Raw genomic sequence first — 22,473 nt, forward strand, 5'->3', positions numbered from 1 at the left:
AGATAAAAGTAGGGTATCATTTTCAAATATGTAGCAGTATATTGATACTGTGGTGTCTTTTTTAAAAGCCTCCAATGATACCAGCACCCTCTTTGAAAATCCTGATTATTTAAGGCATGTTTTATTTATGTTTAGAAGGCATGATTATTTAAAACTGTACCGAAATAGATTGCAATGCTTGTGGATCAGCTACTAAGAAAATAAGAAGTCAAGTGTGCAGAAAAGTCCCTAATTTATCTACTACAATTAATGAATCAAGATTTCAGAGGTAGCAAGCAGAGATGCCAAGAACTATGGAACCTTTTTCTGCATATATAAAACTATAGGCTTAATGTTGATATTGAATATACAACCTTTTTTCCAGATCCACGTTTCCTTTTTATCTTGGAACCAGGTTCAATTCATTCACATCTTAAACTGTAGCATTTAGAACTGGACACAGGATTACTAGGAATGCTCACTTTTTTTTACCCCAGTTCTCCCAAGAAATCCCAGATACGTTTGGGAAGTTGAAATATACCTGGAAAATACCAATACAGTTTTTGGGGTATACAGTTTGAGTAGATCCAAATGCACACCCCAATGACTACTGATTGAGGTACAGCAGAACTTTTTTCCCTTGTAGCTTGGATGTTGTGCTTTTATTAATGCATCCTAAAATTGGATTTGCAATTTTTGCTGCATTACTGTGCCAACTCATGTTTCTTTTGCAATCATCTGTATGAATTCGTTCCTACCCATTTCTTGGAAGACATTACTGCTCCATGCATCAGGAGTAAAAAGATTCCCCCCTCTTTTTTTGGTAGTTACATTGCTACAGCTGGTGGCTACTAAATTAAGATCCAATGTTTCCCTCCCCCAACCATTTTGATAGCTTGCTCTGGTTAATTCCACATCAGCATTCAGTATTAATCCCTTTGTCCCATTCATTCCGCAGCCAATAACACCAAAAAACTATATGCATATAAAAAGTATTTAGTGCTCAGTTTTACATCTTAACATAATTTCGCAAGCATACTTTTGCAGGCATTATTAAAATACACTATAGAAACAACCTGTTTTAAAGAGCCAAGAATGAAACCAGAAATTTGAACACTTTCTTAGAAAGCATTTACAGTTGTGCACATATTAAGAAATCTTAACAGTGTTTTAAAGGACTGAATAACCAAACATTTTGCTAGCCACCAATTCAGAAGAAATTCAATGGCCAGTTATTAGTTGGTTCAATATTTTCTAATTTAAGATACATATAAGTTGCTTTGCTCTTGGTGGGCAAAGATACACTTAAGCAAGCTGTCTGTGTTCAAATCACTAATGTATCTTTCCTATCAATAAGTTTAAATATCAAGACATGTAAACTAGCCCGAAGCTAAAGCCATGCTTTGAGGCCAAACTAGGTATGATAGTGGCATGATCAAATTCCTATAAAACCAGTGAAAAGGAAAATGGACGAAGGGTATCCTGATTCCATTTTCCAGTAAGTATGGTAAAGGATCTGTAAAATGCAATATCAGGAAATACACACTGAACTTCTTAATTCATCCCACCCCAATGCACTTTACAATTCATGAATTCAGAATGCGATTTTGCTGCTCTCATGTCCAAGTTAGGCTTCAGTGCTCAAAAAAAAAAAATCAAGGAAGAATGCATGCAGGTTTCCAAAGAACATAAAAAACTTCAAGTATTCCACTAGTCAAGTTGGTAACTATGTTAACAATGAAGGAAAGGTATGCCTGTGAAGTTACAATCACATGAACAACAAGAAGTTATGCAATAACACAAAACATCTGTATTCAAGTTCTTTAAAAAACAGCTATTTTTTTCAGATGCGAACATCCTTCTGAAACATCATCCATTGAAGTACTCATGTAGTTAGAAGGTTCATTGTCTAATTCACAATACTCATTTTTAACAGGAGGCGATGAACAGATGGGAATGGATTCATCTATCTTGTCATGTAGCATTTGCTGAAGTCTCTGAATGCCTAAAAATAAAGAGCATAAGAAAATATAGTTTACTTTTTCCAAAAGAACCACAACAAAAACAAGACTATTGTGGCATCTTATCAGCACTAGGGATGGGCACAAACTGGAAAACTGCAGTTTGTGGTTGAACCATGAACTGAAACAGTTCACAACCCTGTAAACCCCACTGAAAAAGACCACAGTCCCTTTAAACAGGGTTTGTAGAAAGTGTAAAAAACTCCTGAGCAGTGAAGAGCAGGCTGCTCCCCGCTGCTCAGCTTCTACAGTCCCTTTAAGTTCTCAGCTATTTTTGCAGCTTTGCAGGGAACAGAAAGTAGGGGCTTAAAGGGACTTGGAGTCCCTTTAAACTGCTTTCTGCTCTATTCAAGAACCACCACAAAAGGTTTAAAAGTTTGTGGAGGTTCATGACAGTAGACCTGTCATGAACTTTGGTTTGCAAACCATGGACAGGAAAATTCATGACAAGCCCATTCCTAATTAACACATTTACTGCGGCATAAAGTTGTGGGAGTCAAAGGTCAATTTGTCAGCTCCATGTAGGCTTTGGCTCATTAACACTTTGGCAATGTAAGCCTGTTACTGTCCAAATAAAGTCTCATGCCACCTAAAAGACACTCTAGAATATCCAAGAGGGAGGAAAGTTGTGTTTTAAAGAAGTCTTTGTTTTCCCATAAGCTAGGGACCTGAGCCTATCAAGCAATTAGGCCTAGTGAAAAAGTTATATAGATGACCGCTCTCACCTGTTTGCATGCCAGTTGGAATTTTGCCTTCCTGAAGACCTTTAAGCACAAGGATCAGCTTCTGCCCCCCCCCCCCCCCCCGCAATTAGAAAATTTAAAGGCAGTTTCAGAAAAAGTAAGAATAGTGCAATCAAGCAATAAGATCCTTTACTTATAGCCTAATTTTCTCAGTCCACTATATAACCCAATACACTTCTCTCAATTTTTCTCAAAGGAGAAAGAGCAAATATATAACAGAATTATCTGCAGGACAAATCATATAATCACACATCAAGTAAGCTTCAATCTAAGTCCAGTGAGCTTAAATTGAAGTAACTGCATAGGATCAAACTGTTAATGTGATATATCATAAATAGGTTTTTCTCGTTTTAGTTTAACTTCCTTCAGACCCAACACAGAACATACTGCTATAGCCTGAAATCCATGGCTGTATCATACTAGGAGCAGATGGGGCAAAAAAAAAAAATATCAAAATTCAATCTTACACAGGTAAATCTTTTCTACTGAATCAGAGAAGACAAATCTAAACCATCCAGGTTCATAACAGCAAAAGGCTTTCCCAGGACTAATAAGCAGCTTTTCTTGAAGAAGCTTCCACCATAAATCCATTTCCGCTTCAAATGTCTGTGACTTTAAGAACTAAGAAGACAAAGGATAATGTCTTAATAAAACATATTAAACCACAGTAATTACCAAACAGATAATTACCCTCTTGGAGAGAATGAACATGGCCAGAATTATTAGCGCTTCCTTGAAGATACCTGTATATTTTTCTCATTCAGTTGTTTCTCTTGATCAACCTATTGCATGGCTCAAAAATAGAACACCTCTTTAGGACCAGATGCAAAATAGTGCAGTTTTTAAAATGCTACTACTAGGTTAAGTACATTACAAGTTTAACTGTAAGCTGTAAATTGTCTCAGCTAATACACTTCTTACTAAAAAAAACAACAGTCCAACTCTCTTACCATCAAGCACTAGAAATGGAGATCAGAACCTGCCTGCACGTGTACTTCCAGCATCCACTGAACACTAGCATATCCCCCACCATCGGATGCACTCTAGTGGCTAAAAGTGTGCACAAGGAAGTCCACATTTCACCTACAAACTCACTAGATTGCTTCAAGAAAGCCACGGTTCTTGCAGTCGCATTGTAAGCATTATGGAGAAAATATATGCAAAGCACTCAGAGCACTTACCACTTGATATGCACAGATAAGTGACAAATATTATTAAAATTCAGCATAGCACCCTCATCAGCCTTTTTTTAAAATAAAAAAAACAGCAGTACTTATTTCCTTCAACTAACCCTTCCTGATCTCTCCAGATTTTTCACGTACTTTTCTGAAGTCAGCCCAGATGTATAATCCTCCTGAGCTTTTAAATACAGGTATTCCTATTTCTGCAAGGCCATCCACAAGAATATTCTGAGCTTCCTTAAGTCTTCTTCTGTTGGTTGGGAAAAACACATTATCCAGCCACTCTGTCAAAATAAGAATACAAATGTGAAAACACTATTTTGTTTTTTTTCTCTGCTTTTCATTATATTATTTGGGTACAGCTATAAGAGCTCAATTAAACCACTGGTAATGTAACCCCACTTTTAGTCCCACACAGTGACAACAAGATGTCTCTGGAAGGCCTAACAGTAAGGCACAGAAGCCTCTGAATACAGAGGTTCCATCAAGTCATCACACCTAATAGCTATGGCAAACCTATCCTTTAAGCTGCTGAGTTTAGTGAGATGTGAATTGCTATAGTGAATTGTGATACTTCTTACATTACGGTCAGTTATTAATTAAATGTTCACTCCAACTTGACTAAGGCACTGAGCTGGTTACACTCAAAGAAGGAAATGGCTGGATTTCCCTGATTTGCCATAGAGATGCACCTGATGTTTAGAGTGGAACTCATCACTCATTCAGATGTCTTAAGTCGACATATCCACAAACTCAGCAGGCTGTTGAGCTTCTCACTTATCGCAGAGAATCCTGCTTGAAAACTAATTCTGGTTACCCACAATATACAAATGCAACCATGTGAATTACTGGAACTAGTTTCACTAAATAGGGTTGCCAACTGCCTGGTGGGGCCTGGAGATCTCCTGAATTACAGCTGCATTGGAGAGTGCAATCTATAGCATTATAACCAGTGGAGGTCCCTCCTCCTGAAACCCTGGCCTTCCCAAGCTTCAACCCCGAATCTCAAGCAATTTCCCATCCTTCAATTGGCAATCCTACTGCAACTGGGATTTTAATCCAAGGCTTGGGGAGGGAGGGCGGTTTTGGTTAAGCTATATACCTGCATTTGTATACCACAGATAACCAACATTAATTTCCAACTAGGATAGGTCATTCAAAAGAAGTGTAAGAGGACTGTACACAAATCCAGAAACAAGTCAGATTCATGCATTCAGCTTAATTTCAGTTTACTATAATGCCTGAAAGCAATGTTAGACGTATGCATACAAACATGAGAATTAGATATAAACACTATTATGTTTTCCTTAAATTTACTAACCTCGGTCACTAAGAAACTGGCTGAGAACATGTTGTACTGGTCCAGGACATCCATGAAAAACTGCCAGCTTATTAACAGCTTTCCTGACTTTATCATTTCTGGTATATAATACACCAACTCTAACACCACACATGCCAAAATCCTTTGGAGGGGGGGGGGGAGCGAGGAGAAGAGCAGAGAATAAATTAATTTAAATTAAAATGCTAATATATGCAAAATATATTTATATTATTATTCACAATGAAAGTGAAGGAAAATCAATGTCAAAGATATTTCTGATTCTTATAATGGATAGGGAATTTCTTAGTTTTCATGCAAACATCTTAGTGCTTTACAAAATTCATTTTTTAAAAAAAGGCATTAACTAAAGCAAGGAAACGTGAAGAGTCTTTCCCCAAAGTATTTTGCTAAGTTAGTGTTTATAAGACTAAAAATTCTTAGCTTGGAGACTTCTGCTGTTTCCCTAATATCTAGTCTCAGACAGAAAGAATACAGAACCTCAGTATGCAGACGCTGCACTCACAGTAGAGCCCAACTGTTTGTAATGACAGGCCATGCAGTAAAACAAACCATTATACGCTCCCTCTAGTCCTCTGTGTTCAGGATAGTAGAACAGATGCTCTAGGTCCAGCTTGGTTTGCCGCTGGATACTACTAGGCTTGCCAATCACCAGATCCCAGCGAGGGTTCTCCCGCTTTCCCAGGCTCCTTCCCACTCCCAGTCAGCTGGCCAGTGGGGGGAAGCCCCGCCCCCACAGTCACCATGTGCCTTTTCACCTCTGGAGGCTTCAGGCTCCACTTGGAAAGACTTCGTCTTGGGATGGTGTATCTGTGTGTGTAAGGCTGAATGGGGGTGGGGGGAGTAAGCAGAACAACATGGCTGCTCTCAATGGCTGTGAAAGCAGCCCAGACCCTCCATTGGTTGCACAATATTTTCAGAGGTCGTTTGCATAGGGAAGGTAAACTTGACCCTTTGGTTGCTGTGTGTTACTTTGAAGAAGTTGGAAGTTCAGCAACTTGTGAGTAGAGATGCAAATCCCCAGGTGGGAGCAGGTCCTCCCTCGCTTCAGTCGTCAGAAACGGGGGGAGGGGAGGGAAATGTCTGCTGGGCACTTCATTATTCCCTATGGAGATCGATTACCATAGGGTATAATGAAGAATTGATCTGGGGGTATCTGAGGCTCTGGAGGGGCTGGATTTTTTTAGATAGAGGCACCAAATTTGCAGCATAGCATCTGATGACTCTCCTCAAAATGCTCTTCAAGTTGCAAAAAGATTGTACCAGGGGGTCCAATTCTATGAGCTTCGAAAGAAGGTGCCCCTATCCTTCATTATTTCTAATGTAGGGAAGGCATTTAAAAGGTGTGCGGTTCCTTTAAATGTGATGGCCAGAACTCCCTTTAGAGTTCAATTGTGCTTGTCACAATTTTGCTTATGGCTCCACCCCCAATGTCTCCTGGCTCCACCCCCAAACTCCCCAGATATTTCTTGAATCGGACTTGGCAACCCTAGCTACTACAGGTAAGCAATTCACAATGTGAACAAAAGCCTTTGGCTGTTTCCACATGGAGGAGTTGCTCCAATTTGGCATCCCAAACTGTGAAGTGAGTTATTTTGCAGCATCCACACATTATCATCCCCGATCATCCACTTTCCATGTTTTTCTCCATTTGCTTAAATATTTCCCTGGCCTGGTTTGGCATAATCTTTTCAGAAAGATCAGTCAAATCATGTGTGCACACAGCACAGTCAGAAAGCTGCACACCTATGCAGGTTCTACTCATGTCAGCACAATTAACTGTGGTTAATAAACCAATTTCAAAGCATCATTTGAGACCCTGGTTTGACAGGCCCTAACCAACTATGGTTGTGGAATAGCCTGCATTTAGACAGTCACTCTAGCTGTAGTTTTGAATGATGTCTGAACTGAGCCAAAGTCATGCCCTAACCAGAACTGGGCAGAATGTCCCATCACCAGTGACTGGTGGTATTCTTATAAATAATGTTGAACTGTAGCCTAATTTATCAAGGCATTTATGCTCTTTAAATTAGGATGCTTACTTTAGAATCACTTATTTTATGTTAATCAATTCATTCATTTAACTATATAGATCACCTTGACATTACCACATTACATTGGCAAGATTTGAGAGTTTAGCTCCTGTAAATGAGCTGTTTAGTATAATTTTAAAGGAAGCTTTTAAAGTATGGTGATTATCTGGGCTGTTTTCCCTTGCTGTTATGTTAGTGCTGTTCATTTAGTTTGCTTTCTTCCCTTGAATGTTTTTGTGCACATTTTTGGCTTGTAATGTTTTTTCATTTTTATTTACATATTAAAGAATTGGATCATAAGTAATAGAAAACAAAGTGGTTCATAAACAAATGCAAAGCAGGAGTGCTTAAATATACTCATGGACAACATGCATTATAATAGCCAAGGGGAAAAGATGCTACACATCAATGAAGTCAGACATCAACAGCAATCTTCAGGCTCAATTTCAATGGCTGTATCCACCAAGCCTGATTCAACAGTGAAAGAACCTCTTCCTTTATCAGCAGAAGAAAGGTGATGAAAAACTGTCATGACCGAAGAGGTCATACAGACTAACTATGGAACATAGTTTTCAAAATTATATTCCAAATTAGATGGTATTTTACAGAACTGCATCTAGAAATTGGTGCACAAATATTGTCAGCTGTTCTTACTTGCATTCTTAAAGACGCTTTCTCCTCTGACACATTAAACTGTTTAACTGTAACACAAACTTAAATTTCCATCAAGCACCTGGAAAAAAACACAGAATATGCTATCCTATCAGTGGCTTGGTTTGTGATGCAGCTGCAGCAGGGACGAAGTTTTCCACTTCATAATTATGCTACTATTTTTAAGATATCACATTACATCTCCTACAAACAAAAGCAGTACACAGGGGAAGGGACATGTGACAATTAGCAAGTTCAAACATCAATAATCAATTAATAAATGTTTCAAACCTACCTTGCTAAACCCCCACATAAAATGTGTCCGGTCAGGATCTGGTAAACTTAAGAAAAGATTTTTATTCAGAAAATTAATGTTTTATAGGAATAAATATTAGTCTCCAGACATAAAGTAGTTTATAGAAGGAAGTTTATTCTAATCCAGCAAGATCTGCTGAAGGCATTGGAGTCCAATGCACACACAAGCATCATCACCAAACTACTATCCACTGAAACAACTGTGTGCATACACATGCCCACCTGCACCATGCAATGCACACAAGGATCTAGATCAAGTTAATGCTGCAGTTCTAGTGTAAATCTTTAGAAGTTCTAATTATAATATTGACACAGAATCTCTTATGTATAAATACTGAAGCAGTTTGTATTTTTTTGTTTACACAAACAATTTTGAGAAAGGTTTTTGCAGAGCCCCTATGTATGTATGTATGCAGAGGGAACAGGTGTGTTACAGACTACTCTGTTCGCTCATAAAATATATACAGATCATCTTTCAAAATTTTCAAGACGGTTTACAGCAATAAAAATCCAACACTGAGTTGCACATGATATCCTGCCCATGGCATGGCATGATCAGATCAGAGCTCTGATGCAGTCTTAAATGAAGAATGAAGACCACACTCCAGCTCTTCTGGCATGCAGAAGATGGTGTGGAATAGCTCTAGCACAGGGGTGGCCAAAGTAGCTTTATGAAACAGCCACATAGAGTACATGTCAGATGCTCAAAAGCCACAAGGTGATTTCACAGGGAGAGAGGGAGGGAAAGAAGATGGGGAGGGGGAGAAGGAAGGAAGGAAGGAAGGAAGGAAGGAAGGAAGGAAGGAAGGAAGGAAGGAAGGAAGGAAGGAAGGAAGGAAGGAAGGAAGGAAGGAAGGAAGGAAGGAAGGAAGGAAGGAAGGAAGGAAGGAAGGGAGATGAAGGGGGAGGACGAGAGGAGAAACAGAAAGAAACAAAGAAAGCAAATAGATGGGGAAGGGAGAATGAGAAAGAGAAAGCAAATAGATGAGGGAGGAATGGAGAGACCAAGCTTAGAGGCTTCTCTTGTTGGATGGTTAAACTGCCAGGCAAGAGAAGCCTCCAAGCCAGCTGTGTTGCCGAGGGGAAGGATGGTGTCAGAGGGGACGTTGGGGGGTGGGGTGGGGAAGGGTAGCAAGCCTTCAGGAGCTGCACCAGAGGGATGAAGAGCTGCAATTTGGCTGCCCTGCTCTAGCACAACCTTCCCATTCTCTTCTGCCCCAATGGTGAATGTAAATTGCGGGGCCAAATATACAGTGGCAAGACATTTGGTGAAAAACTTATCCCTCAGCCTGAACTTTCCAGTGAGCCGTTCACTCTCATGTTCACATATACATCTCAACATGTCAGCTACTTGCATTGGCACTTGCAAGAACTCAGGGAAGACGATGTTACTAGACATTTACAAGGAAAGCATTAGAGCAGTTTGGCTTTTGACCTGCCATGATGTAACACAGCTTAGTGTAAAGCAAGTTACCCAACAAAGAGCCCCTGTGTATGCAGAGGGAACAGAGTTACAGCCATTGCACTTAGGATATGGTTTCAGAAATGTGAAATAGTCCACTTCATGGGACTAAAGAGTTGTCTACAAAATAACAATAGGACAAAATTCCAATTCCCAGTAACTTAATGTTTCTGTATCTGCAGTAACTGTTCTGAAGTATGATTTATGGGGGCAGTTAAAAGGACAGTATTTTTGCATAAAGTCAAACAAAGAGGAAGATTGATCAGATCGTCCTTTTAGAAAGCCCAAATGACACACATAAGTTTTTTTTTCAATTCCAGAAATGTTAACTTACCTATCTAAGCTAAGGATGCTTGTGAAAGTGGTATCACCGTATACAGACAGCATGTAAATCTCATCCATTATTATGTGTAATTTATATCTATATACATAAGAAACACAAAAATATATTTCAGTGAGTGCAATTAAAATTGCATTCTCATTGCAACTGCACCTTAGCAAATCATTTATAAACCTGTATATTTCCTTCTATGCTCACCCAAGTTAGCTATATCCTACTTAAGATACAAGCACAAACTGGTTAATAACCTTGTTTTAAAATCAAGTTACTCTTCCCAGCAAAGATCTTCTAAACCCCTAAAGTTCTTGCTTAAGCAAATAAAGTATTTTGTATCTCCCTATTTTAGCAATACAACTACCAAGTTAAAACCAAATACTTGTAAGTTTTACACAATATTGCGTAAGCCAGACAGTGCTTAAAAACTCACCATGCACTTCTCTTACACCATTCCCAAAGTAAAAACCACAAAATACACGCCATACTGTGTTTTTCTAAAATAATTCTAGCAGGCATTCCAAAGTATGTAAGACACAAAGGTATCAGTAATCTTTTTCCAAAAAATGAAAAGCTTTGAAGTACATGAAATGCCCGAGGCAGGCTACAGCCTCAAGTCTACAGGGTCATCCTGGAGTGGGAGGGAGGAATGTCATCCTTCGAGATTTCACGAACATGATGAGAATTATTATAATGGTTGCCATTATACTTAGGAGTCTCCGAAATTTAAAATGTATCCACTTACATATATTTTGTACTAGTTCTATTAATTAAGTACATACACTAATCCTGGCATTCTTACTTAGAAAAAAACTACATGTGAAATCCGTGCTGTTTTCCTGACTGAGCAAGAATCCATAGTGGAATAAAATTAGATCTTAGAATGTGACCCTTAGAGAAATAACAAAAAAAATATGGAACTTCTGAGGAAGATTAATTCAGGTACCATTTTACTATGCAGTCCTAGACAGATCTACTCCAGTCTAATGGTTCTTTTGCATTCTCATTTTCTTTGCTTGTGTGTCTTTACTGCTTGGGGGTTGTGTGTGTGCGCGTGTGTCTTTTTGCACACATTTTGCTCCCTCTAGTGGTTGATTCAATATTACATCAATATAGGTAATACGGCAACGTAATATCCACTAGAGGGAGCAAAAGATTCCCCCCCCCCCAAAAAAAAAAGCAAGAGGGGCAAACAAGCAAAGAAAATGAGAATGCAGGAGAGCCTTAGATCAGTGTGTTTAGAGTATTTCTACTTAGGGTTGCACTGCTAGATCTCTACAGGTTGGCTAGCAAAAATTATATCTCCTGATCATCAGCCTCATTCTATAAACACGTCATAAACTTGTACAAGGCTATATTTTCAAATCAAGGCATCTATTTGATAATCACCCATTTTCATGATATAGGCTTTAAATATTAAATTATCAAAATATCCAGATTAAAGAACTTTGTTATTTAGCATCACACAAAATAGTGATTGTAGGTTTTGCATTATACAAAACAGACTGCTAATTTAAGAAATCTAATATTTTCCCCTACCAATGACCATACAAAGTTCAATTACAACAAAGATATTTTAAACATTAATTCTTGGAAGATCATATGCCAAATGAAATAAGGAGATTATCAAAATCAGTTTTATAACTAACATTCTGCATCATGGAAAATTACAAGCCCAAACAAATAGCGCTGGACTCAAACCTGTGCGCAAACTCTAGACATTCTTTCAGTAACTGTGCTGGGTAAATGTCCCCTAATGGATTGTGAGGGTTGATCAGGATTAATGCTCTGACTCGGATGCCCTGAAAAAAGAAAAACTGATAGTCGGAGACCCCAACATGATGTCGCATAGGACCATGAGCCTGCAAAGCTGCCATTTTTATTAATGCCAAGTATTAAGGCTAATTGATTGTACAGTAATCCAAGATTCTGTAAACAAAAATACATTTTAGTACCACAATATTGTACTAGTTCAAATGCTTTTGTTTAGCATCAGAATTCATTTCAGGAAGTCTTATTTTAACACCATTCTTAAAAAGAGAGTTAAAAAATATACCATGCAGTAACCCATACTGTAACTACAATCCAAATCATACTGTAATGATTCCACTATTCACTAAATGTCTACAGGCAAGATAAGAAAATCTGGACCATCACAATTAACTGAGCTATTTTGTACACATTAAAACAAACCTATGTAGTTATTAAGTGAATTTACAAAGAATATTCCATTAAAAATCTTAATTCTTACATAGGATATCCTAAAAATGCCATGCAGCATGAGTCAGTTACATGTAAGCCCTACTAAAACCAACAGTTTAAGAGTTGGATCCAGTGGTAATTTCTGCTGGAGGGATGTGTTTCACCAATTCCCTTCTTCACTGCTATCTCTGACTCATTCTCTGTATCCGTTCCTGGGAATCCCCTATGTCCCAGGAGCAGCATTCTGGAAAGCATTCTGTGGCACAGTGACGCAGGGGAAGTAATCTCCATCAGTGAAAATTACTACTGGATCCAACCTTTTCCCACAACTAAGTGCCAATCCCACTGCAGTGGCTTTGTTCCCGCTGGCTTTCTCCCTGTATCAATGGCAGAAGAACTAGAGACTGAAAAGTGAAGAGTCAGCAACTGGGATTTTTTCAACTATCATTCTATACAAATTCCCATATCTGCATCTCCCTGTCATCAGTTTCCTTTATCCTTGAAGGAATTTCAAGCCTACTCAATTTCCAATAATTTTCAATTAACAAATTTTACATATTCCAAAAATACTGTACCAAAATAGGTATCTGTGTTAGTCTGTCTGTAGCAGTAGCACCTTAAAGATTAACAAAAGAGCAAGAGTCCAGTAGCACCTTAAAGATTAACAAAATTTGTGGCAGGTGAATGACAATAGTAGGCATGATTGGATTAGGTGTGATATTGCTGATTTCCCCATGCTCTCATGCACAGACTGGGAAAGTCAGGTTCAGGGCTCATGAACTGGGCAGACCTAAACTGAACCCTCAAGCCAAAAGCCCTTCCCAAACGGAACTGGTTTGGGTCCCCTGGTGACATGCTTGCATCACGTCTGGATGATGCAGGCATGCTGGGGGCAGTGCCCAACGTCACCTGGAAGTGGCGTGGACATGTTTGAGGGTGGGGGGCAAACACCCACCCAAACTGAAGCTTGGTGAGTGTTTGGGGACAGGCAATTTTTTGAACTACGGTTTGGGTCTGTGCCCATCCCTAATCTATCTCCATATCACACCAAATCCAATCATGCCTCCTATTGTCATTTGCTTGCCAGTGAAATTCAGCATGTAAAATCACTCCACTTTCCAATATATAGGACAGATGGGCTCATATTCTAGCTGCTATCTGAAGATGTGAGCAGAGACTCAAAAAAGCTCATACCCTGGCACAAATTGTGTTAGTCTGTAAGGTGCTACTGGACTCTTCATTTTATGCACCAAAGATTATCCAAAAATCCAAGTTTGTAACATGTATAGTTTATTCATATTACTAAATGTATATTTTAAGTTTAAAGAATTTGAAATATATTGGTACCAAAACTCCAAAGATCCTATAATATGCAAAAACTTTTTCACTGATGAGACTATAGTACAGGTAAGAGAATAAGCTCAATATAAATAGATATGTAAAAGATATAGGAATATAAAATGCCTTTCTTCCTTGGACGGCAGAGATGCTGTTAAAGCTTACAGGAAATTTTTGCAAGTTACCAATTTAAAACAATCACAGAAATGCAGTGCATGTGAAGTATCAAAACAGGTTATGAATATTTTATGTATGATGTTCTTACAAAACTTGATAACAACTCTTCCATGTATAACCTGCTGAAAAATCTTTTTTTTTAAAGGATTTTTCCATTTATTAATGGTATCCGGCGAAGGGAGCTTGGACTCTCAAAAGCTTCCATCCTGAAAATCTTGTTGGTCTCTAAGGTGCTACTGCACTCGAATCCAGAAGCTTCTTAATATTGTTTGCTTAGAATGTGTTCTTTAATAGTTACGGTCTGTCTTACATATTACAGATGTGACATATTCAAATAGCAACAACACTATTGTCACACAAATTTACACAAGAAAATTATGAACACCAATATAAAGTAATATAAAGTAAGGATATAGCAAGCATTACTGCTATTCGTTTAAATACAAATGTGTTTACAAGCCTTACAGTGCAACCTTGTAATTATTCCAGGCCAAGTCCACTGAAATCAATGGACTTAGACTAGAATCTCTCTGCATATTTTTGCAATATTAACCATTTATTATATGGAGGCTTGTCCATTTCCATTGCAAAGTGGATGGGTTGGACTCAACCAAACGCCAGCAGAAGGAACTGATTGATCTGGTTCTCCCACATATTTCCCTCCCCACAGCAATCCATTCAACTCTATAAATATTATTTTTGAAATAGCAGGAGTTGCAATAACAGACAGCTGTGCAGGTTATGGGACAAGAGGTAAAACTGCTTCCACCTCTTCTTTCTGCCTATAGTACCGAGGTAAGAGCTGGGAGGTATGTCAATCCCTTCTCATTGCACTCCCCACCCCAACCCAAGTGGTTGCCCACATATTTCCCATAACTCTACAAATAATATTTCCAGGGGTTGAAAGGGGCTGCTGAAGTTGGGAATGTAGGGAAAATCCATGTTTCCTGCCAACAGCTGACCAGATACAACCCACAGTAATCAAATTTACACCAACCTGAGTTCTGTTTAAAATATTCTTACCTGCTCCATGGCTCGCTTATATGCAATTTCTAATTTTTCAATTGTTAACTGAAATGGATGACTGTCTTCGTTAGTCACCTGCATAAAATTTAAAATGAAAACAGAAGATAGAAATTCTCAATAAAATAATCTACAGTGAAATGATCTGTTTGAGAGTCTTAAATGTAGTTATTGTGATTAAGAGAAAAAACAGGAAAATGTAGCAAATTGTGCATTCATTGATGCCCTGAGTTCTCCTTTTACTGTTGATGTTCCCCTTCCTACATTTGCAGATCATTATTATTTTCTGGATCAAGGCCAATATTTTCACTTATGTTTGTAATAGACAGTCTTGCAAAGAATCTGTCATTTACACAGTAATTTGTATACTGGATATATACAGATACAGAAATTAAAAGCCTCTAGGCCTGGTTCACATCTTCAAAAGAAAGAGGTGTCAATGACATGGTGTAATGAACTTCAACACTTCAGCCTGGAGGTGAGATTCTAGCTTTGAATATCCCTTTGCATAAAAGTTCCATGCAACTAACAAACTAGACGAGCACAGAGAAAGAGTGCCGAATCTTTTGCACCTTGCTTTGATTTGATGTTGCAATAGGTTAAGATAGGGAAAACATTCCAAACTGTGATACTGCATCGTCGGTATAGTCTATTCTTCTATTCTACCATTGCATCCCCCTGTACTTAATCCTTAGAAACCAAATTCATACTTCTGGGATGGGACATACTGTCACCTCTTTAAGTACACAAAAGCAAAAGGAGGTATCTACTGAGAATTTGTCATGTATCAATGGGACAAGGCAGCAATCTCATCAATATAGTGGTTAGAACCCTTTTTGCAGAAAAAGCCCAGCAGGAACTCATTTGCATATTAGCTACAAACCCTGACATCACCATTGTTTTCCACAGGACTTTTCCTGTGAAAAAGGCCCAGCAGGAACTCATTGCATGTTAGGCCACACCTTCTGGTGCCAAGCCAGTTGGAACTGTGTTCCTGCTCAAAAAGGTGGACACAATAACAAAATGGTTGCCAGACAAGGTGGAGCCAAACACAAAACAGCTACCATGGGAGGCGCAGCAAACCACAACGTTTGAGAGAGGAAGATTATGCATAACTCTCACAGTAACTTTTCAACATTTCAGGAGAATCTGTTTAACAGGTTGTTTTTCAATCTGCACTGCCAATCAGATCTCCAGTGGCCTATGAGAGGTCCTGCCAGGCGAAAGTTCCCAACTGGCTGGGTCCACTTTCCAAAAATACTTGGCAGGCACCAGGAAAGATGTTGGTGGGCACCGTGTCACACTGGGGACCCCTAGGTCAGAAGAACGCATTCCAGAAAGCAAACTGCACCACCCTACCAATGTATTTCAAATGGACCAGAAGAAATACTAGAGGAGGAAGAGCTCTAGAGTTTGGTTTCAGTAGTTAGTGGCTCACAGTTTCAGTACCTGAACTTCATGAAATCATATTCAACTATAAACAAACATATCTGAACATTAATTTTATCATCCTAGTGCTGAAAGATCTGCACTTGCTGCCCATTTGTATCCGGGTCCTTTTCAAAGTGCTGGTTCCTACCTTTAGCCCCCAAAAGACTTGGGGGCCAGGTTACCAAAAGAACCACCTCTTGCCATATTGTTAAGATCTGTTTTACAGCTCTGATGTCTGTGGCCCAGCCTTCAGGGGTGAGGGAGGTGACAACCAGACAAAGTGCTTTTTCAGTTAGTGGCATCTCACTCATGGAATGCCCTTCCTCTTGAGGCCCGCCTGTGCTTTAAAGAGAGCCTGTGTTACTCACTTGAAAACACCAGGCCAAAATTCTGGGTTCATCCAGGCTTTTAATTAAGAGGCTGATCTTTTAATACTTTTTTAAGTGCTGGGCTTGGTTTTTAATAATGTATTTTAATCAAAATATTTTAACACTTTATTTTTTTTTTTGTATTTTGTATGGCACATCACGTAGTTTTCTAAAAAAAAAAGCACCATGAATTTTCTAAATAAATAAAATAATGAGAGCCTTCAATAAAATGAAGTTTTACCTCACTGAACAAAGGTACATGAACAGGCTGCATTCCACCATACAGCCAAGTTTTGGAATTTATGCCACCATAATATGGAGCAGGAATTAGATACCCATCTGCAACAAAAAAGCACAAGGAAGATTTCATGTAAACATTTACCAGTTGTTAGAAATTAGTGCTGACTATTACTTCCAAAATATTTTGTATGTGTTCATACTGTCTGAATGAGCGGTGGCAAAGGTTTTGAAATCAAATATGATTTACTAGCATACACCTAAGCCACCCAAAAGCTCACAAATATATTATTTCTTTTCATAATTATTTCCTCCTCTTATATCTCAATTTATAATTAATCCAGACTCCATTATAACCCATAGTAGTTTGATTGAATCTGTTATTAAGAATCGGGAAGGTACAGAATTTTTTTTTGGCATTTATGAATTTCACATAAAATTTATCTAAAAATTGTCTTAAGGCATATTTTCAATAAGATAAAGTGATAAAAAGATTATCCTGTATGAGATTTAGCTATTATCTCAAGATAAGCCTAATAAAAAAGGGAACTGTATTTTCTTGAACATACTGAAACATCAGTTTCCAGAATGATTCTTATCTATGAGTAGGTAATATGTATTTAATACTGCAATTCTAAACAGAGTTACACCTTCCAAGTCCATTAACTTTAATGAATATAACTGCACAGAATCGAACTACAAGTTTTCTTACCTCCAGGATCACACAATACAGTTGAAAGAGTAGCAAAGACAGCACAGCAGCCATTCATCACAGTAATCTTGGAAAAATGTTAAACTACAATTAGCAAAACTGTCAAACCACTGAAACTCTTTTTTTCTTTAGATCTAAAACAGGTTTGCCACATCCAGTTGTCAGTGGTTCAAAACTTATATCAAACTTAAGCAGTAGTCTTTTCTCCTACTGTGTATATGGATCCTATTGGCTGAAATCCAGTCATTCTTGTTTTCAGAATCCTTACTGGGCTATTATATAAATGAAATTATGAAAGTGTATGTAACTTAGACCAACAGAAAAATCCCTGATGACATACTGTTTCCTGGCTCAGATCTTCTGAGGTTGTTTACAAGTGGTAACTTATGTTTACTTGGTATGTCACAAGCAATGATGCCACAGTCAATACAACCATCTTCTGAGGATACTGTGCACGGCCTACTCACTTTACATACTGTGATAATCCACTAGCTAAATTTAGTAATTGACTGCTTCTTGTAAGTATACAGAAGGAAACTGAAAAAAAAAGTGTTTCCAGGTGGCTGTTTTAACAACTCCCCTCAAAAGAATTGATCATATTTTGATCAGGCAGGAATTAGCCAACCATTATAGTTGAGCCAAACAACAACAACAAAAAAGGCACAACTTCAGAACCTCATGCAAGTTGATCTGAGCTCTATGAAGGAAAATGGGACAAGTATAATATATCATTTCCGTTGGGTATTTGCTCTACCTTAACATTTAAAAAACACAGAAATAATCATGATCAATTATCTTTAAAAATCCGATCACTTTTCAGAGTTGCACAGTTTCTAAAACAATATAAAAGGAAAACCCAGCAACCTTTGTAAGTCTCAATGAAGATCTTTTTAAAAATCTATAAAATGTCACAGAATTAAGCAGAAATAAAAATCCAGTACTTTACATGTTCTGGATCCAGTGCTGATGGAGCTTTGGCATACTCAGTAAGAAACTTTGCAATTTCTTCTCTGAAGCTGAAGTATAAAATTAATAAAATTAACAGATAGTACCACATCACTGGCATTAAACAGTTCATAATCATAATAACATATTTTAACAATGTAAAGGTCGGTGTGATTCTGTTTAAAGAGGTAGTAAACACATTTTTGGCTGTAGTGATTTAATAATTAAGAAACAATACTTATGTTAGTGCAACTATTCACATTCTGTAAAGAAAAAGAAACAGACATTGCGTATCTGGATCAGTTCAAGGCTAGATTATTTTTTTTTTGTTCACAGGTCAAGTTTGGGCTCCCTGACCAGAATGTAAGAACATCAACCACACATCATGTTGCCAGGAACTCATTTCCAAGTGCAAATGCTTCCTCATTTGAATCCAGGCTGTGGCACGGGGAGAAGAGGCTCCAGCCTTTACCCTGTGCTGTTTTCCTTATTAGAATTGCCTGAAATGAGTACTTTTTGACCCCCATTTCAGGAACGGAAAACTGTGTGTCTTTTCTCAATTTCACTGTATGCTTGGGAAATTAGTTTGAACATCATGACATGTGGCAGATGGTCTAAAAATCTTATCAGGGAATTAATTTTTTTATACCCCATTTTTCTCCACAATAGAGACCCAAAGTGTCTTACATTATTCTCCCCTCCTCCATTTTATCTTCAATACAAACTTGTGGATATTCAAATTTCGGTTTCCTAGATCCCAGTCTGACACTGTATCTACTATACCACACTGGCTCCAACCAAACACATTAAAAAAATAATCTTGTCTAGTATGGCCCTCAGAGCACTGTTTCAGTTTTCCCATTTTCTAAAGTTCAGAAAACTAAACATTATGGTAGATTTTGTTTGTTTGTTTCATTTTTTAAGCCTACATTTCCATCCTAATATTTGACTTTAATTTTTCTTTATGGCTTTCATTTTATATTGTAAAATATAGAAAGTTATAGATTACCAGTGGTGTGAACCACTTTCTAAACCCCAATAAAAAAGCAGGACACAAATCTTATCAATAAAACAAACAATGTAGTACATGGTTGCCAAACATCACTTTCTGGTTTTAGAGAGCTGAGGCACAACATTAATAGCTACCTAAATTAGTATGAGAAATTGCACCCAAGTATCACATGATTTTGAATTAATCATACCTTTTAATCCCCTGTGTATCAGAGTACTGCAGTAAATGAGGCTCTAGATAATTCATGTCAGGTTTTGTGAGCTGTTGATACATTTTTTAAAAGGCAGTTAAAGACTTTTCCATTTACAGTTTGTTCTCGTCAATTTATTCATGCATTATTTCTTGGTGACACAGTGTTCAAGAAATTAACCAGCTTTCAGAACAATCCTAAACAGTTACTGTCACCAGCTTCAACAAACTTGGAAGGGTGCAACTACACGTAGTACTGCATCATTACTGCGTTTTCCCTTTCATCCTAGTTGAAGATTGATATGTGCATTATTGTACCATGTGGTTCTACTCAGGCCAGTAGAAGATGAACACAAAAAAATATATACCTCACGAACCATTATACCACTGGGCCACTAAATCAGGGGTCCACTATGCAGCAAGGAATATATTCCTATGATCCTCCTTGCCATACACTGAATTGTTGGTTATTAATACAGCAGGCTCATTGCTTTGTTGCATATTTAGTATTTATTACATATCATGTCTGACAAGTCAAGTCTGCCTTTATTGGCATAAAGTCTGACTAAAGATAAAAGGTAAAGGTAGTTCCTAGTGTAAGCACCAATCGTTTCCAACTCTGGGGTGATGTCGCATCACGATGTTTTCACGGCAGACTTTTTACGGGGTGGTTTGCCATTGCTTCCCCAGTCATGTCTGACTATTCAACAACAAATCACCACAAATGCAAATTATGATTTCCAAAATCGGTAACCTACACTATTTATATGTTTAGCCAAACTTACCCTTCCCTGTATTAAATCATAGCAAAGCTTGTTCTCACTTGTTCCAAAATTCAAAATGCCCTGGGAACAAAATAATGCATTAAAGAGCTACCACCACTCATACTATTCTGCACCAACATGGGAAATCTTGTTAAATTTTGCTACAAGCTCTCCTGGCTAGAAAACTAATCAAAATGCAATATAAAAATACACTACTACAGTGAACCTATTTTCATACTATATAAAGAAAGAAACATTGTATTCAGTCTAGAGAAGCAAAACTAAAATATAGTTCTACAGGACAAAAATAGTTGCATTTATCAACAAGGATCTACTTCTGCATTTTGAAACCAATATATTTCCGTTAGAGATTTCTTCCCATTTTTTACAGACAGCCTATGAATGTTTTCTTATGAAAGACTCATGTTCAGTTCTTCTGCAGCCTCTAGACTGAGAAGAAGCTGTACAAGCAGTTTTCCAGCAAGGGGATTTCAGGTCAGGGGATAACGTCACCATCCCACTTGTACAAACCAGACTGAACTACCTCTAATTGGACTGAGGGTGGCATCTGGCAGTGGCTGAAAGACACAGTACAAGTACTTCTGCATCATTCTTTCACCACCCAGAAATTCTGTCCTCCATATAGCTCATTTATCTGGGAAGCATCTTTCGCTCCTTGAGAGCTGCAGAAAAAGCTCCAGCCTAGATTCAGAGCTGCATATTCTGTTATCTCCCCAAACAGTCTTAGCTCTCACGGCTGATCCTCACATCTTCTCTCCCCCCCCCCACCCCGCACCCACCCCCTCCCACAGCCCTTTCTCGACATTCCTTCTTCTAGACTATTTACATATTGCGTTACCCAAGTATCCTTACGCCTTTCTCCTCACCAACACCTTTTTTCCCAATATCACCCTTCTTCCTCCCCTCTTCTTCATGCAGCCACTGCAGCAATTTCCTTCCCACCATCCCCCTCCATGACCCAGTTTCCATCTGCTTCCCCAAGCCCATTCACATGACCTATTCCTTTGCCTTATATACCACCCCCAATCCCGCAAAGCACCCGATTCCCACGTCAATTTTCACAAGGTCCTTTCCGCAGTTCCCGCCCCTCAGGGGAATACACCGAAAAGCACCAACCCACTAACGCCCACTCTCCCACAAAGGAGGGTCACTCAGCCCACCCCGGTGGGGTCTCTCAACCTCAGTCGCTCTGCAGGCGAAGCGGCCCGGAGAAGGGACCAAGGGGCGCCCCCTCACCTGCGGGTTCCGCTCCGCGTCAAAGGGGTCCCTGATGTACATGTCGAACCCCTTCTCCAGCAACCCATTCGCACCGCCGGCTATGAGGGCTCCCCGAGCCGAAAGCCCACGGCGGGATGCCTCTTCTTCGAGCTCCGAGTCTTTACGGCAGTCGGTCATCATCTCGCTGCGTAAAGCAAGGGCAAGCCTTGCGGGGGGACACCGCCACCAAGCGCCGCAGCCTTTCACAACAACAGCAGGAAGGCACAATAGGAGAAGCGGCCAACTGAAAAGCGGCCGGCCCGCCGGCAGCGGAAGACGTCTTCTCTGGTGGATGGTGCCAGCGGAAGGATATCAGAAGGGTCGCCTGTTTGATCCCGCCCTGCCGGTTCTTCCCCGCCCAGGCGGTATGACTGATGGGGGAGGCTTGGTGTGTTTTGCTGGTCACCTCCTTTTTCCTTTGGTTTCTTTGAGGAGCCTGGCTTTGCTCTGTTCTGGCTTGTTCGAGGGGGAAGGGGGGTACCCAATAGCTCATGCATACCTACCACCGTTTATATTTAGTTGTTTATTGACATGCACAAATGCTGCAAAAGGGGACTTTTTCTAACAAGTCCCACTATATAGGCAATATATATAATCAAACAATCTTCATTAAAAGCCTTGTAAACATGGCAGTTTTTTGTTAGGGTCAGTTATGATGGATGCTTTCAGGGCAGCAGGACTAAATTCTGATTATTATTACTGAGGAGAAAATGCATTGAAGTCAAATTTACTTCTGTGT

General features: G+C 38.9%; 1 protein-coding gene across 1 annotated transcript; it reads right to left on the reverse strand.

Moving 5' to 3' along the window:
* Window positions 1-959: 959 nt before the first annotated feature.
* LOC132578460 (1-aminocyclopropane-1-carboxylate synthase-like protein 1) lies at window positions 960-22,037 on the reverse strand. The gene is made up of 14 exons (XM_060248489.1): window positions 21,714-22,037; window positions 20,478-20,537; window positions 19,694-19,764; window positions 18,493-18,562; window positions 17,547-17,613; window positions 16,839-16,936; window positions 14,799-14,876; window positions 11,760-11,860; window positions 10,059-10,145; window positions 8,243-8,288; window positions 5,246-5,387; window positions 4,066-4,208; window positions 3,211-3,364; window positions 960-1,984 (listed from the first exon to the last, which is right to left on the reverse strand). Exons 1-14 carry the CDS (start codon window positions 21,873-21,875, stop codon window positions 1,803-1,805), a joined length of 1,461 nt encoding a protein of 486 aa, XP_060104472.1. The 5' UTR covers window positions 21,876-22,037; the 3' UTR covers window positions 960-1,802.
* Between the last annotated feature and the right edge of the window lie 436 nt (window positions 22,038-22,473).

This window comes from Heteronotia binoei, chromosome 10 (assembly GCF_032191835.1).
Source record: "Heteronotia binoei isolate CCM8104 ecotype False Entrance Well chromosome 10, APGP_CSIRO_Hbin_v1, whole genome shotgun sequence".
Lineage (NCBI taxonomy): Eukaryota > Metazoa > Chordata > Lepidosauria > Squamata > Gekkonidae > Heteronotia > Heteronotia binoei.